At 42.5% G+C, this 15,734-nt stretch overlaps 3 protein-coding genes across 10 annotated transcripts in view; 2 read left to right on the top strand and 1 right to left on the bottom strand.

The window, feature by feature from the left end:
• On the top strand, nt 1-9,450 carry polr3d (RNA polymerase III subunit D). 3 transcript variants are annotated; one of them, XM_087129683.1, is made up of 9 exons: nt 1-165; nt 4,123-4,325; nt 4,742-4,800; nt 5,175-5,356; nt 5,657-5,778; nt 6,362-6,503; nt 6,838-7,139; nt 7,796-7,942; nt 8,376-9,450. In XM_087129683.1, exons 2-9 carry the CDS (start codon nt 4,164-4,166, stop codon nt 8,502-8,504), a joined length of 1,245 nt encoding a protein of 414 aa, XP_086985809.1. In that variant the 5' UTR covers nt 1-165; nt 4,123-4,163; the 3' UTR covers nt 8,505-9,450. The 3 variants fall into 3 exon arrangements, with proteins under 3 accessions (XP_086985809.1, XP_022083769.2, XP_086985808.1); XM_022228077.2 differs by lacking the exon at nt 1-165 and adding an exon at nt 3,679-3,814; XM_087129682.1 differs by lacking the exon at nt 1-165 and adding an exon at nt 3,822-3,917.
• Nucleotides 265-15,734, bottom strand: part of LOC110975861 (THAP domain-containing protein 1-like) — a 22,090-nt gene continuing 6,620 nt past the window's right edge. The window contains exons 1-3 of one of the 2 annotated variants that reach the window (XM_022228749.2): nt 3,112-3,348; nt 2,143-2,335; nt 265-1,625 (exon numbers count right to left, since the gene is read on the bottom strand). In XM_022228749.2, coding sequence (XP_022084441.1) covers nt 1,209-1,625; nt 2,143-2,335; nt 3,112-3,191 — 690 coding nt within the window. In that variant the 5' untranslated portion in view covers nt 3,192-3,348 and the 3' untranslated portion in view covers nt 265-1,208. Of the gene's footprint in view, nt 1,626-2,142; nt 2,336-3,111; nt 3,349-15,734 lie in introns of those variants that run through there. The other variant, XM_087129684.1, reaches the window with a different exon arrangement.
• Nucleotides 10,038-13,420, top strand: LOC110975624 (carbohydrate sulfotransferase 14-like). 5 transcript variants are annotated; one of them, XM_022228277.2, is made up of 4 exons: nt 10,038-10,171; nt 10,916-11,134; nt 11,352-11,437; nt 12,575-13,420. In XM_022228277.2, exons 2-4 carry the CDS (start codon nt 11,038-11,040, stop codon nt 13,412-13,414), a joined length of 1,023 nt encoding a protein of 340 aa, XP_022083969.2. In that variant the 5' UTR covers nt 10,038-10,171; nt 10,916-11,037; the 3' UTR covers nt 13,415-13,420. The 5 variants fall into 5 exon arrangements, with proteins under 5 accessions (XP_022083969.2, XP_022084060.2, XP_022084145.2 ...); XM_022228368.2 differs by having other exon boundaries at nt 10,046-10,161; XM_022228453.2 differs by having other exon boundaries at nt 10,050-10,171; nt 10,943-11,134.

Consider the following 15,734-nt stretch of genomic DNA (forward strand, 5'->3'; position numbering starts at 1 on the left):
GGATGAGGTATAACTCATCAGGGCTCTCGCAGTCACATCGCAACAAAAGCTCTTCATTTGAAACTTTTGTGGCTTATTTCTGATCGTAAATAGGAAACGATGTTGTTTTTTCATTAGAGCTGAAAGTGACGAGAAGCCTCAACTGTGCAGTTCTGCTATTTTCCGGTATGGAGAAACTCTGATCTTATATTTCCCATTCATGGCTATTTTTGGCGGCAAGGGGTGTGTTCTAAAAATGAGAACTGACCAGCCAAAGCACACTCATGCGTTCAAAATGGGCTGATTGCGTGTATTTACTATAAAAATGTAATTACAAAATTACCAGAATTACTGTAAATTACTTGTTGCAGTTCATTTGAATAGCTTGTGCTTAAATCCAGACTGGAGGTCTTCAGTGGTCTCGACTACAACACTGGACACTGTCGAGATCATTACACGCTCATGTGAACTTAACACCCTTAATTTTGTTTCAATTCGACTCAACTTCAGTTCCTGTGAATTTCCAAAATGTCACACTATGAACTATTCTACAGAAGAGAACTACTAGAATTTCTGGCTGTAAGAAACAGAACATTAACCGATACACATATGCACTGACAATAAATACAGCAAAAACTGAAGTCCAGTTAGGAATCATTGTAACCAATGGCGCCCCCCGGTGGATGGCAACCCTCCTTCCAAGGTTTTTTGTCACTTTCTGAAAAACAGAGATACACACATCTTGAATAGTTCACTCCGATACACGGTCAGGCTGTAAATCCATTTCCTCTGTGGTGCTATATGGGGGAAGGTCTCGAGCATCTTGAGCTATATTATGGGTAAATTTCGGTCCAAGCCCCTCCCCCCTTCCCCAACATATCCTGGGTGCGTCATTCTTGTAACTTGCCAATGCCCGGTCGAAAAACCCAAGACCATGTTCCAGTTACCGCTGGGGATCTTATTTCATGGCCCTTAAGAATTAGCAGAAAATTTTACTTAACATAACTATGGAGGTGCTTGGCCTGTCTGTGCTTAAGGTTGCACGCACACAGAGATTTCCATAGTTTTGTCACTTCATTAAGTGAGTTTTTCCTCCAAGGTAAAAGTCCCTTTTGCAGTGCTTAATTCTCACCGTCTTTAAGAAATACAAGGAGCCTCTGTTAGTGTGAAGTCGTCTGTTTAGCGCCGCAGTGAAATTGGGCCGAGTTCTTGAAATTTCGACTTGACTGTCAGAGATCATCCCATTCACCCTCTGCATTGTGGTTAGGTCCCGTTCCCTGGCCTTCCTTCAACAATTGAACCATTGAGCTGACAGAGGACTCCAGCATCTCGGCGCAGTCCACCGTGATGTACTGCCGGCGCCGTAGACTGTCCAGCACGGAGTGCAGCCGGTCCACACGGAGCGCCAACCGCCGCCTCCTCTGCTGTTCGATTTTAAGCTTCTTCTTGCAGGCCTGTAACCTGTCCACCACCTCGTTCAGTCTCTGCTTAAGCTGTTTAGGGGTCTCCCTTGTGGCGTAAGTGTGATCTCCTGGGTTCTTCCTCCTCAAACATCGTCCAAGGACCTTTGGTATTCCGTCGGGGTCAATGTTCTGCTTCTCCTGTGACGTTCCAAGCACTGGTGGCAAATTCTGAATTGAAGATTGCTGAAATGTTCACGAAAAATGAACTCAGGTGAATATTAAAAAGGACCTTATAACAGTGGAAAGCAGACTGTTTCATCAACATGAAAGTGTGTGCATGAACCTTTATGTCAGTCCCCCATCACCACAGGACCAACATTTCCAGGTAAAAACATGCCCTCTCCTGCTCAGAGGTGCTACTCTTATCCAGTTGTTATGAAGTACTGCAGAACGATTTAAAGTTTTTCATTACCAGTTTTTTTTTATGGTTTCACATGTAATAAAGTGGATACCAAATAATTTTCATAAATTTCAAAGACAAATTTGTACCAACCAAGTAGCAGAAGACATGCTTTTTCACGCTTCGAGGAAGTTAAACGTGAAGTCTTTTGAAGAAATCTGTTGAATGACCCTGGAAGTTTCTGATGTCCATTGAAAGTTTTCTTGGAATACCCCTAAGAGGCTAAGACTAGCCATTCTTAAGTTGTCTCAAAATATGTCCCAACTTCATTAACAGAACAATAGACCCTCATCACATTACCTTTGGAGGTTGATCTGAAACTGAAAGTATGGTTGGCTCTACACCCTCTCGAAGACGAACAGTCTGTCCTGTTCTGTCAAACGACTGGGGTGTGAAATGGTTGGAGCACACCTGAGCATTCGGCGAGGGCTCCCAGTGGCCTCGTTTCAAGTTGGCTACCCATTTTTTTTGCCTATTTTTGTCAGTCGGAAATCTGAAAAATGATCATATAATGACAAAACAACAAATTTATCCAGCACATCTACATATGTATATCATCTCATCTGTGAACACGTAACTGTTGAACTAAAATGTGTTCTGATTTTTTCATGACAGTACAATCCATCGGCTGGCATGTTCCTTTGAGGTAACAAAATTACTCAAATTCTACAGAATGGCACCTAAGGTTAAAACAAATCTCAACTTTCAGCTCAGTGAATGTGTTATATCCTGACAAAACAGTAGCATATTCGCAGATTTTGATTTCAGATCAAAAGTTGGTGAGTCGTGTTTTAACTTGACTCAGCAAGTCATGCAAGTGGCGATTTGTGGAGACCTAGACTACTTCAAGTACTTGCATCATGGAGGAAGGAATCTACCAACATGACCTAGGCCTATTCCCAAACAGAAATTTTTCTCAGTCTCAAAGTCATGGAAAGAGTTCCATATACGGATGCCACTTGACGCCCTGTGCACAAACCCTATGAGACTTGTCTGAAAAATTCTAGACAAGGCCGGGGGTAATCTCATAAACAACTTGATACTTTCCCTCCAAATTGAACTTCCCTTGACATGTTTTTGCTTTCTGCTGGCCATTATGGTCACACGCTGCAGACAGGAATTACTGGCGTCCGTAAATTCTTCCCTATCACCAACACTTGAAAATAAGCTCACGTTCTTAGGCCTATGTGACCGGGCCATGCATGCCTAGCCTACGGCCCGGACATGCCGCGCTAGCATGGCCGCCTAGGGGGCAGGCTGCTGGCTTACCGATGAAAGGTGATACCCTTCGCGCGTGTTCCTCGGTCGTTGCGATTCGGGCATCCAATTGCTGCACACGGCGTTGGCATTTTGTGTTTGTCTCGGCAAAGACGTTGTCCTGAAAAAACCTTAACTTTTGGGTTTGCTGCCCAAATCGATATAAATCCCACCGTTCACAGAACTGCCTAAACTGAAGCCAAAATAAGTGACCTTAGCAAAATGGCCACTGGCGTGCGCGCGCACTTGCAATTAGACTAGTTGCAAGCCCTCCTATCCTTTTTGGACTAAAAAAGAGAACATATCGGTTGAATTTATTATCACTGTCATGACCATTGTAGAATGGTTTTGAAACAAAATAGTATGCATTTTTCAGGAGATCAAACTGTACTTAATTTATAAAAGAAACATACAACGGGCCAATCACATCATAAATCTTTACATTGACAGACTTTATGAAGTTTGGTAAAAGCCGTTTGCAAGTCTTGTATCTAGAGCTAGGTCTACGTCCTACTGTTCACCGATAGATGGACACACGTATTGACGTAGCCGTTGTACGATGTGCTGAAAGTCCGTACCCGTCACGCAATCACAGTGCAGCATATACAATGCATCCACACGAACGACAGTACGTGTACATGTGTGCACACTGGTCATTTCTGAAATCTTTCTTCATGCATGATTGACATGTATTTAGCAGACGTGACACCTTCAGGTTGTAATGTATTTTAGTAAAATAGTAGTCTTAGCCTGCATGTTTTCTATAATGGTGTATAGATCCAGCTGTTTGGGTGTACCCCCTTTTTGGAATTCTGAGTGTACGTGTAGCTTAAACCATGCTTAAACGTACATGGAGATATGTCATGTTTGTACGCGCTTGACTGAGGCTTGAGGACTTAACATGTTTAGAAAATCCAAAATGTTTTAAACCTCAAATTTGGCAATATTTTTCCTGCAACATAGCACACTGCATTACAGGCCTACATAATAAATCTGCTTGACTGTTACTTTTTGGCAATTAAGGCTTGTCTTGACAGTAGATAAGATTTTAGAAGACGGACGGCATGTCAGACCAGCAGCAACAGCAGAAACAGCATCCCTCGGGGGAGGGTGCAGGCCCCCTACCCAGGGGTCTGATCGGACGGTGTGGGGGTGCAGTCAACCCCAGCACCAGACTCCCATCCCTGCGGCCAGCTAGGGACCTTACCCTTGGGGGAGTACAAAAGGTAATTTCCATATTTTACTAGAAAACCTCAGATTTCCGACGTCATTGGGAGGGAGGGGATATGATGCAGGCTACTTTTTGGCAGAGATGAGGCCAGCAAGATTTTGATAAGCTTTCTCATTGGGTATCATTTCATCCTTGATTGCGAGTTTGATTAATTGAACTATATTGTCTCTTAAGTTTCATGCAAGGTTTAATCGCCAGTGAGAAAGAAATGAACAGTCTGCTGTGAAAACTTTTTCTGTTGGCCATCTTTAGAGTTCATATTGTCCCCTTGCGTGTATCAAGCTACAAACTTTCCTTGCCCCGCATGGTTTGCTCAAGAATGTGCCAGATGTTTGGTGCAAGCAGTTGCCGCCATTAATCACACCAGTTACAGAAACAGGGGAGTACATGTTCTGATTATTTGTCTTGCAGAGAGCGTTTAAGCCCAATCTTAACATGGCTGGAAGAAAAGACAAAAGCCAAAAGGAATCGTAAGTATTTATATATACAAGTTCTTTTTAAAACTTAATTCAAATGGCCCTCAGTTCACCTTTAGTGCGATTCATGTGGGTTTTTTTTCTGTTGGATTATCAACTGAAATTTGTTTACAACTTCAAGAGTTACAAGTCAACTGTTCTCAAGACACAAGCTCTTAAACTTGCAAAGGTCCGGCGTCCTTTTTTGTCACTAGTAACCTGTGTTCAGACTTGTTATTTCAGACTTGATGGTTGATTTCCAGTTTATAATTTGTTTGGCTCATGCATAAATGTGTTCATGTTCACGAAGTGTCTGTGAATTCTGCATGTTATGAGAATGTGTCAGATTTTTGCCCCAAGGATAAGTTTAAGCGTTTTCCACTTTGAAGTTCAAAATGCAACACCGGCAACGGAGTCCCGACATCCTCAACACCAAGGCAAAAAGGTCAAAGTTCAGAAAGGGGTGACAGAGGTCGAGGTCGCGGACGAGGCAGGGGGCGTGGCAGGCCAGAAACTATTCAGTCCCATTCCATTTTTGAGGAGGGCCCCGCTGACAGGCTTAATAAGAGAGGTGAGGTGTTAATTACCAGTTAATAGCTAGGATGAGTTAAAAACATGTGAAAACAGTAATGTGAAAAGCACCCTAGTCTCTAAGGTTTTAATTAATGGTGGAAACATCTTAAGCAGGAAATGTTAGGGTCTCATCTGGGATGAAATTATCTGCCTGTCCACTCCTGATGAGGTTGATTCACCTGTTCTCTCTCAGCCAAATCTTTTCAAACTGACAACCCTGGCCTTGGTACTTTCGGACTGGGACCATAAAATGAGCCAGGTTTTGTTTTTTGTTGCTGTGTATTTTTCTTGGATGCAGGAGGTGGTCATTATGGGGGAGGGGACAGCCGTACCCCGTCGTCCTCATCCAAAACAATCAAGAGGGAGAAGATGACCGAGGAGGAGTCCAAGAGAATGCGAGACATCCTCTTCAGAGATGATGTGAGTCGCCATTCTAAGCTGTCTTGGATCCTTTCAAAATCCTTGAAGATGCTTTGGAAGATTTTTGTATGGGGCTTGATGCTCCGTGAACCCTTTACATACAGATAATGAGCTGTTTGTTTTGGCACAGTGTAGGATGTTGGAGAACACAGAGGCAGTGAGAATTTCTTGGGAGTTTGGGATACATGGTCATTCACGAGTCATTTAGATCTAAAACATCTATGCCAAATCATACCACTGCTTCAGTTCTAGAAGTGCCAAGTGTTATCTACGAACGCTTTAATAGCATTTGTTTACATTATGTGTTCCAGCTCAGGTGCGGTCTTTTGTATGCAGAAAAGCTTTGACTTTGTGCACATTCAGTTGCAAATTGGTTGCATGATATTCCATGCCATTTGCATATTCAAGCAAGCCAGTGTATGCACAAGATACCCACATTTTAGTCATAGTCTTTACAAATTACAAAAGTGTACAGTGTCTCTTCAAGTGGGCTTTTCTAAGACAGTCTTGATCACTGGATGGAAGTCTGAAAAGGCCAAACTGTGCAGGACTGCATTGAGTTTGTGATGTTGTTCTTTGTCAGTTTGTTAGCGACTTGGATAAAGATGAAGACACAAAGTACTGCCCCATCCACCTCCCCCTCCAGTCCTCACTGACGGTAAAAAAAGAACTGAAGAAAGAGAAAGACTCAGATGCGATGGAATGTACAGATGACAGCATGAAAGGTATTCGGATCAATGTTCTTGGTATACACTTTCAATCTGAAAAGACTTTTGATTAGTTAGGAATCCTGTGGCAGTTGGAACTGTTGAAATGTCAGGTTTTATATTCATTGTATCCTTGGGTCATTTTGGATTGAAGTCTAATTTCGTAATTCAAAATCTGGAGAGATTTTTTTATTTATGTTGGTTGATACAAATTAATGGGTAAATTGTTGCAGTACCAGTAGACAGAATGTTGCAAGTCACCAACCTGTCACATTGCTAAATTAATCTTAAATATGACTGCTTTTCAAGTCCGTCATTTTAACCACAGTCCTAATTTTCATTTTTTTGTCAGAAATTAAAAAAGAGCTCACCGATGACAATGACATTGAAATGATGGAAGTTGACACCAAACCAGTCCCCGAAAAGCTCAGCACGCAGCCCAAAACAGCAACAAAGTCCCTGCCTAAGAGGACCACGTGTGCTGCCTTGTTTGGCCGCCGCTTGAAATCGGAGGGCGAACTCATGTTCTTCCAGTTGCCCGACACCCTCCCCGGTCAGCCCCTGTCGAAGGAGGATGAGGACCAGAGGCCAAAGGTCAAGCGGGAGCCGGGCACCCCGATAGCTGAGCAAGATGCAAAGAAGAAACAAAAAGAGGTGAAATGGAAACACAACCAAAAGTTTGTGTCGTTTTGTTTTTTGCAGTTATCATGTCTTGAATTTGATTCACAACCTCTTGTCTTGAATTGTTTGACATCAGATTTGCTCTGCTCAATTTGTCACAAAGATTTTGGCAAGGCTCATGGCCACATTGTGTGAATTCAAGAAGTTTATCGTAAATCTTTTTTTTTTACACTTGACTTTTTTCCTAAGTACTGAACTTTTTTCCCAAGTGAAATACATCATAAGGGATTTATGGTACCCCAATTTATTTGTCAGAAAGAACTACTCTGCTTCCAAAAGTGACATATAAAAGGGGGGGTGTAAATTCAACCTGCTGAGCTTTTAGTGTTTGGGGAATACAGTTTTGCAGTGTGATATTAATGCTGGAGGGCAACCTCTTTGTGGTACAGTGTAGTGTCAATCATAATTTTTTCAGTAGTTGTGGAGTTTCCAAACAGAGTACCGAAGTGAATACGTCACGTGCACAGTTGCGTGTGAAAGGCACTAGGGCAAAACCCAGTGCGTGATCCAACACATGCACTCCATTTGTTTGTACTGCACTCCCTTGTTCATAATGACGTCAAGCGTCGGTACTCTGTAGTGAATGGTCCAACTGATCGTTGGTTTCAAACTGAATGTGTGACTTTCAGGAGAAGAGATCAAACAAGTGCACCCTTGAGAGTCTACCTGAAGGGTATCTGGGCAAGCTACAAGTGCTGAAATCTGGAAGGACGAGGCTCCTCCTCGGAAACGTCACTCTTGATGTAACCACGGGAGCACCCTGTGGGTTTTTACAGGTTCGTCACCGAATCACAGACTTACATGCACATGCGTACTCGTGTGTTAAAGCTGTAATTCCCAGAGCAGAAATGTTGGCCATGTTTCTTTCATACAGGTCTGGATCACAATCAGTGATCCGTCCTTGGTTTACAGACATCAAAACCTGCTTAATAGATGGTGCAAACCAGCATCAGAATCACTGATCGAGTTCTGGATCCATGTGAAACAAACAGGCCCCAAGACACATCTTACAGAAGGAAACAAGCCTACCTCAAATTAGTACATGTGTCGACTGAGACAATGTGGTTAACGAGATCTTGTTAATAGGGTGACGTTGCAAACCAAATGTTGAAGTACCCAAACCTTTAATTATACCCACAACCAGATTGTCACATTCTTCTGTACTCACTGTGTAAAAGCGTTTCATTTGTGTGTTTACTTTTTGGTCAGGATCTGATGTCCATCCGGCTGGACGATGACGAAAGGACAGGGGAGATGACCAGGTTAGGACAAGTCAGTCATCGGATTGTCTGCACACCGGACTTTGAAAGTCTGTTACGCCTAGCACCTTCAAAGTGAATCCCACTCCTAGAGGTTGATGGACTGAAAGGCTAAAAATCTGAAGGCTATCCTTGGGCATACCATTTGACATAATCAACCATTGCAATGCAGAAATGGACACAGTTCCTTGAGCCACCATGACGAGCTTTACGCCAGATGAATGAATTTTTCTTTCAAGACATGCGTCACTTAAAAGGATGTGTACTCCAGACTCTAGGCATGTCTGTTTTTACAACAGATAAAAGCTAATGACTTCTGTAATCAACAGACAATTGCATTATCACCCAAGCTCAGGTGCATTTCTGTAAAAATGAAGGCAGTACCATTTGTGCACATTCAGTTTATAACCGATCACACCCACCTCTTGCCATTTGCGCAGTGATTAACTGAAAAATCTTTTCCTTTGTTGGACAACACCTCCTGCCCTTGCATTCAACGTTATCAAAGACAGTAAATTAAACCAGTTCAAGTAGAAAGCTTTACAGTTACTGCAGTGCAACTCCTATAACGATGTCTCTCTTTCTTCTCTATTATATTGCACTATGGCTTCCCACTGTTGTCCCCTGAACAAATGTATTGACACTTGGGAATAATCCCAAACTGGGTAGCTCAGTTGGCAGAGCATTCCAGAGGCTGCAGATCACGTCTCACTCGTTATATATCGTTGTTTACCTGTATAATTTACTTTGTACCACTAAGAAATCTAGACCATTGCTCATGTACTCGGATAAATCCATCCTTTGTGAATACTTGTACATTAACCAGGACCTCTGGTTGGAGTGAATACCATGTAACACAGGTACACTCTTGGCCAATCAGGACAGAGTATTCTGCTTATGTCGTGGTAAGCAACTAGTCGTATGAGAAAATTGTGAAGACTGACTTTCCAGTTTAACTGAGTTACCTGTTTATATTTGACAATTTTGTTATTAAAATACATCTGTGTAAAGTGATAACTAGCAAACCCTGTGTCCAGCAATTTCATGCGTTTTGTGTTCTTTTCCCACTCTGCTAAATTTGGACGGTGAAAAGCCCAGAATATTATTCCGCTCATCACATGTAATTCAAAGTGAAAAGTACTGCACGTACTTTTCTGAGAGTGCTTTCAATGCTCAGAAATATACAGAATACCGACAGGAACTTTGTCTTGAAGTTCACAAATTTGGTTCTCTTTGTCTGAATCTGTCATAGTTAATTCTCATCACCATCTATCACATAAGGGGTAGTGAAGACAAAGAAGGAAAGTCCCCCCCCCCCTGCGGTTCCATTAGCGTCAACGACGCGTTTGTGCCAAATCTGTCCGCCTCCCCCGTCCATTGTTAAACGTGTAGAGCGTCAAAAATACACGTACAGTACACATACACGGGGCATCACAGCGTAGCAGCAGCCTGGAACAGGAGAGGGCGCGCGCAAGATCAGCAGACGGGATTTATGCTGAATTCACGACTTGAACTGCGTCTAGATGATATCCTGACACCTCATTCTCCGCGATTTCTGCGCCGGTGATCTTTTGTATGCCTGCTAGCGTGGCGCCGCGGGTACGAGGCTCGAGTTTATTTACTTTGAGTTCGATTACGTAGAGTGCATGCACGTTATCAAGTTAGGATAGGTGAACCATGATGGGGGATCCGGGAAGGAGTAACACAGCGTCTCTATGATTTCTCGCAGAATTCCTGTATGGAGTGGTAGGAGGATATTTATGCCATATGTTACCGCCATTTGTCCTGTGAAGTGCTGTCGATTGTTTGTTGAAATTTACAGGGACTGTATTACCTGCATTTCTGACATGCATGACATGTCTGCATGCAGTGAGTGCAATGTGAAATGTCAAGGCTGGAACATTTGAGTTAGGCCTACGGGTCGACTTCCACTGGAAGTTCCAGTGGATGTCGACCCGTAAACTCTACGTAGGCTAGGCTATAGACTACTCCTTCGTCGATATACGGTATATCGACGAAGGACGATGTAGGGCCCTGTTTATGGGTGGTGTAGGCTGCAACTTGCTACTCATCTGCTCCGGTACTTAACCTACATGGACTAAAACGGTAACATGCCCAACCTAAAAACTCAACCCCTTGCCAAATCGCCCGCTTTCATAGTCGGCCAACGCAACAATTACTCTCACAATTGTGAAGTACAGGGCTGTATTGTCAGGTAAATTCCAGTGCATTTATACTATACTAGGGAGGTGGGCAGGGATTGGGGGTTCGGCTAGAGATTACCCAACCCAGGTACTCCTAGGTATGAACTAGGCCTACCGTCACTGTTTACCACCAGTGCAAGTGGTGTGTTTGCATTTACAAATAACAGCATTTAACAAAGATGAACCCTGAACATAACTCATCCGCAGATCGATCAAAAAAATGGAAATTATATCTAACTGATTAATTAACGAAATTAATTTTGATTGGTGTCTTTTTCGTGTGCAGGAACACTAATGGCTGATTACATTTCAGTGTAGAACAAGGGTACAGTACCAACTGTAGTCTGTCATCAGATGCACTGAGTTAGTGTACACTGCCAGGAACCTATCTTCAAGCCACATCCAACTATGGCCCGTATTTCTCTGAAGAAGGGATTGACGCTGGCAATAGCCTTTGCTGTGGTGTATATCTTGGGTCTAAAGTCATGTTGGCTGAAGAATAAAGGCAAGCACAATTTTAGGATATGTAAATTGTCAGTATTTGCCAAGTTTATCGCGGGAGGTTATGTTTCAGATTTTGGCAAAGTTGGCCTGATACTAAGTATTTGCTGCATGGAACACCAGAGATATTTTCGAATGATTGGACATTAATATTTACAGATGATCCTGTGAAACTGGATTTGACCGATTACAAATTTAAAACGATACCTATTGTATTGCAGGATTGATTGAAAAGAGACAGATGTCAGATTTAAGTAATGATGAAGAAATAGAAGCTGGTTTTCCAGTTGCGGACACAAATCTGAAGGTAATAAAGCATTTTTAGAAGGTCTGACTTCTAGACTCCATTCAGTGATATGAAAATCTACGTGTTTGGTCCACTTGTACATTATGTGCCATACATGTACATGCACATGAACTTCACATTATGCTGAGAAAAGATCTCCATTGGAATGCTTTTATGGGTGTGTTTGATTACACAGGGCAACCTGACCAGGGGATCACTGTGTGGGCTGTGTCAAACAAGCATGATAATGGGAGCAAGGTTAAACGTGTCAACTTGTTTAAGCTAATCGAATGCACCTTAAATTTCTTTTATTACGGACAACTTGCAAGTCACTTCCTTTGTTTTAATTGCTAGTCAAATATGCAAGTGCCATGGTTAAGTACATGTAGCTGATTAGAGTGCCTATTATTAATTCTGTGATCTTGGAAAAGATGTTAAAAACACAGGCATCAGATACTAGGTTAATCACCTGGCATTAATGAGTCATTTCGGTATTCCAACAGTGCCTGCCCCAAATGAAGTGTATCTGAGCTCTTAAGTCATTCAAGAACAGCAATACAAGTGCAAGGCTTGCCTTATTAGCGTGGCCATGCACTGACCTGACTTACACGTGCGCATGCTTTGTTTCTCAAGTACCTTGCCTTCAGAAATACTGAACTGGCTTAGAATGAATATGGGTGATTCACAATGCAGTGCGCCACCAAGAGGTCATTATGGAGAGGCCTTTTTTGCAGTGCATTATGGTATAAATAGTTCACAAAGTTACATTCTCTAACTGCGTTGTGCGCGGAAAGCTTGAACTTTTCCCGAATTTTTGTTTATCTTGGTTGAAAATTCAAAATTCCTTTTTTTGCGAATGGGTGTTAGGTAGTCCAAATAATTGTTTGTGTGGTGCACGGAATGGCCCAATCAGCCTAATATCTCCAAATTAAGTATGCAGTGAGCTTTATCACGGCAGCTCGTGTCGACGATAAACTTGAAAAGTGGCCTGTTCAAGTCAAACTCTTGGTTGCGCGCTGTATTGTGAATTGTCTGTATTTATGGTTGAGAAGTCCAGAGAAAAGAGTACTATTTGCGGGTTTGTGAAAATAATAAGAACAAAAAAATGGACGACCTCTAAATAAATGGGTTGACGTATTTTTATACATGTATTTGCAGGATGAACAGGCATGGTTGAAAAAGATGGACGAAAAACACGAAACCCGCATTAATGCTCTTCGCAGAGCATGTTCAGATCATTACAACATGTCGTTAGAGAGTGTGACTTCACTGGCGACTCAGCCAGGCAGACTACGGCCCCTGATCGTAAATGACGAACACCAGTTTATCTACAGCATCGTCTACAAAGTGGGTTCCACTAATTGGGAACGATTGCTGGTTGAAGACCTTGGTGGTTACAAGAACGTGCCCAATCAGAAGTTGTATAGCCATAAAGCTATTCACTGGATGCCTAGGTTCAATTCGACAGATATTCAGCAGCGTCTGTCTAAATACACAATCTTTATGTTTGTTAGGAATCCCCTAGCCCGAATTCTGTCTGCGTACAGAGATAAGTTTGTCAACCACCACAACAGCGTTTTCTCGAAAATGGGCCGAAGCATCGTCGAAAATTACCGCGAGAAGTCTGACGGCTCGCCGGCCACGGGAAACGTGACCCTGACCGAATTTGTGAGGTACCTGGTGGACTCGCCCGCGCATCGGGCGAACCCTCACTGGAAACCGATATTTGGCCAGAACCTTCCGTGTCAGATAAGATACGACATCGTTGGCAAGCTGGAGGAAGCTGCCGACGACATCCCCTATGTGCTGAGGCGGCTCCGGATCGATCAACTAGTCAGCTACGCACGGGGACAGAAGAAAAGCACCTCGGAAAAAGATTTGTTACGGAAACACTTTTCACAGGTGCCAAACGACCTGCTCCAGAAGCTGTGTTTGATATACCGGGCGGATTTTATTTTGTTTGGTTATGACATTCCTGAAAGAAATACAGAAGTATGAACTGTTGTTTTTCTGACTGTGACCAAAGCTTCCCGAGGCGATGTTCCCTGGGTCGCTTAATGAATTGTCAGGGTCCTTTGAATTTTAACACGCAGCGGGTATATATTGAGCCACAGCCATTTTCCAATACTTAACTTCGTCTCCGTCTCAGGCTTCGTCGCCGAAACCAATTCCCAATTGTGGACCCGAATTAAGTTGAAGTACAGTGGTTAAATCACAGCTTCTCGTGGTTATCAGCCCACTAAGCAGTGTCCATTTCACATTCATATGCTCGCGTATACACACATAGGTGTTTTAGAATAACCGCACAACTGGCGATATTACCTCCGAGTTTTCCCAGCCGCATAGGCCTATCCCACATTCACTCCATTTTGAATGGTCCTCCGATTGTGATTTAGATGCAGATACATGTGTATACAAAGCGAACGTACACATGGTGATATAGGCATGGGTGTCCATTGTGTTGAGGGTAAGGGTGCTTCCCCCCTCCCCCAAATAAAAAAGCTAAAAAATATATAAAGAAAAACGGGTAAAAATGAAAGGAGCGGAAGGGAAGGGGATCATGACCGGATGAAAATCCGCAATGTACCCGGAAACAACTTGGAATGTACCCTCTTCCCTACGGAGCCTAACGGTTTGCTAGTTCGCTGCTTTGCTCCTCTGAAAAAAATCTTGGCAACACCCTCGAGCGTAAGCTCTGTCTCCAATCTCGTTTGACAAGTTCAAATGCCTAGTAGAGCTGACGTCATTTCAAATTTAACTAAATAGACTAAAATTGTCAAACTTTCTTTTGTTTCTAAAATGACTTATTAGGCGTGTGTGCCTAAAATGTGACTGTCGACGTGAGTTTACTTTTCTGATGCAACTACACGAAGTTGCAGGTGGAAACCTTCCGTCAGTTTTCTTGATTCATGAATTTTCTTATAATAGACCTATATTGATAGTTACATTGGTTTATTAATTTCACTCGTACATTTTCGAAATGGCAGGATATTTGTAAATTTTTACTGTTTGTACATTTTGACATTTGTATTTGGTAGTCATGGTATTCATTATTTATATCTGTACGAGCGTTTATACAGTATATCGTTAAAATTATGTGGAAATTTCCATTCCAGTGGAGAACTAGAAGTTGGTTAGAATCCAAAGAAACGTATGAAGTAACTATAGGTATACCGTATGGTGCAATAATCACAGATCGGACATGTAATTTTCTGATTAAAAATATTTATAAGGCCCTCCTCTATCTGATATGATTACGTTGTATTTATGGCACGTATATGTGGTTTATTTTGCGTTTTCAGGGTCTGCGTTTTTCAGGTCGTGTTGCAAGCAGGTATCTACATGTACCTGTACGTACTTGGCATACAAAGAGTGTTGCAACATTCCACTTTTCGATCCAGTTTATTAGCTTTATCTTGTTTGAAATTTATGTACAATATATTAAATATACCAACAACCGAGGTTTCTTGAAACACTAACATTTTCCAAAAGCCCCGCTTTGTATTGCGTCACTGAGTTTAGAACGTCGCGCTGTTTCCAATGGTTAGAAGTGAAGTCAATGCCACGCTATAATGTACGGTTTAAACGCGCGTGGAAGCTTTTATTTATAACGGCTTAGTAAAAACATTTCCCAGTGTGAGAACCATAAGGAAAGTGCATTAACCACATGAAAATCGGGGCATAAAGGCGCTCGAAGTGCAGATGTCTGTCAGTTCAGTTGAATTGCCATAAAAGTGCATCATTCCTCGAAAGTTGCTTGGATGTTTCTCATCCAAATGAGGACATCGAAACAGATCGATAGGTTTTACCCTGCCTTTGCATAAGAGTGTGCTTTAGGATCAAACGTCGGGCCAGCTTCGTTTTAAGCTTTAAGTTACTCCAGGTCACTTTAGTCGACCTACGTTTCTGATGGCAACACCCACAATGTTTTCCATTAGCTTTTATCCTTGTTAAGATGTCCTGCTACCGTATACCCCCTGCGAGGGCATTTCCAGCTGGTGAATGGTTGAGATTCGTCAGCCATCCAGCGCTCCAGCGAGAGACGCCAGCTGAGCTCACGATGCCACTCAACACTCAACATTGTGGATCAACATTGACGGGAGCGTCGCTGTTGTCCAATATTGACAATGCGTGACCTTGTGGAGCAAAGCAAAGATTTTTTAAGGCATTACTGCCGGAGTTGCCACGTAGTAATTTTGATATACGTTTTGACAACGGAAGCGAATCAAAAGTACGGTCAAATAAGGACCCATTACATATCGATTATCGATAGTAATCACGGTGGACGTTGGAAATCTTTTTTATGTTTTGTTGAGAG

Source organism: Acanthaster planci, linkage group LG19, assembly GCF_054643075.1.
Source record: "Acanthaster planci isolate LZ-2023a linkage group LG19, COTS_SCS, whole genome shotgun sequence".
Lineage (NCBI taxonomy): Eukaryota > Metazoa > Echinodermata > Asteroidea > Valvatida > Acanthasteridae > Acanthaster > Acanthaster planci.

Excerpts from the sequence above, each read along its gene's own strand:
- polr3d (XM_087129683.1), top strand. The coding sequence starts at position 4,164 with ATGTCAGACCAGCAGCAACAGCAGAAACAGCATCCCTCGGGGGAGGGT. Across the intron at positions 4,326-4,741 it reads CCCTTGGGGGAGTACAAAAG|AGAGCGTTTAAGCCCAATCT; the intron begins GTAATTTCCATA and ends TTTGTCTTGCAG. Across the intron at positions 7,140-7,795 it reads CAAAGAAGAAACAAAAAGAG|GAGAAGAGATCAAACAAGTG; the intron begins GTGAAATGGAAA and ends TGTGACTTTCAG.
- LOC110975624 (XM_022228277.2), top strand. The coding sequence starts at position 11,038 with ATGGCCCGTATTTCTCTGAAGAAGGGATTGACGCTGGCAATAGCCTTT. Across the intron at positions 11,135-11,351 it reads ATGTTGGCTGAAGAATAAAG|GATTGATTGAAAAGAGACAG; the intron begins GCAAGCACAATT and ends ATTGTATTGCAG. Across the intron at positions 11,438-12,574 it reads TTGCGGACACAAATCTGAAG|GATGAACAGGCATGGTTGAA; the intron begins GTAATAAAGCAT and ends ATGTATTTGCAG.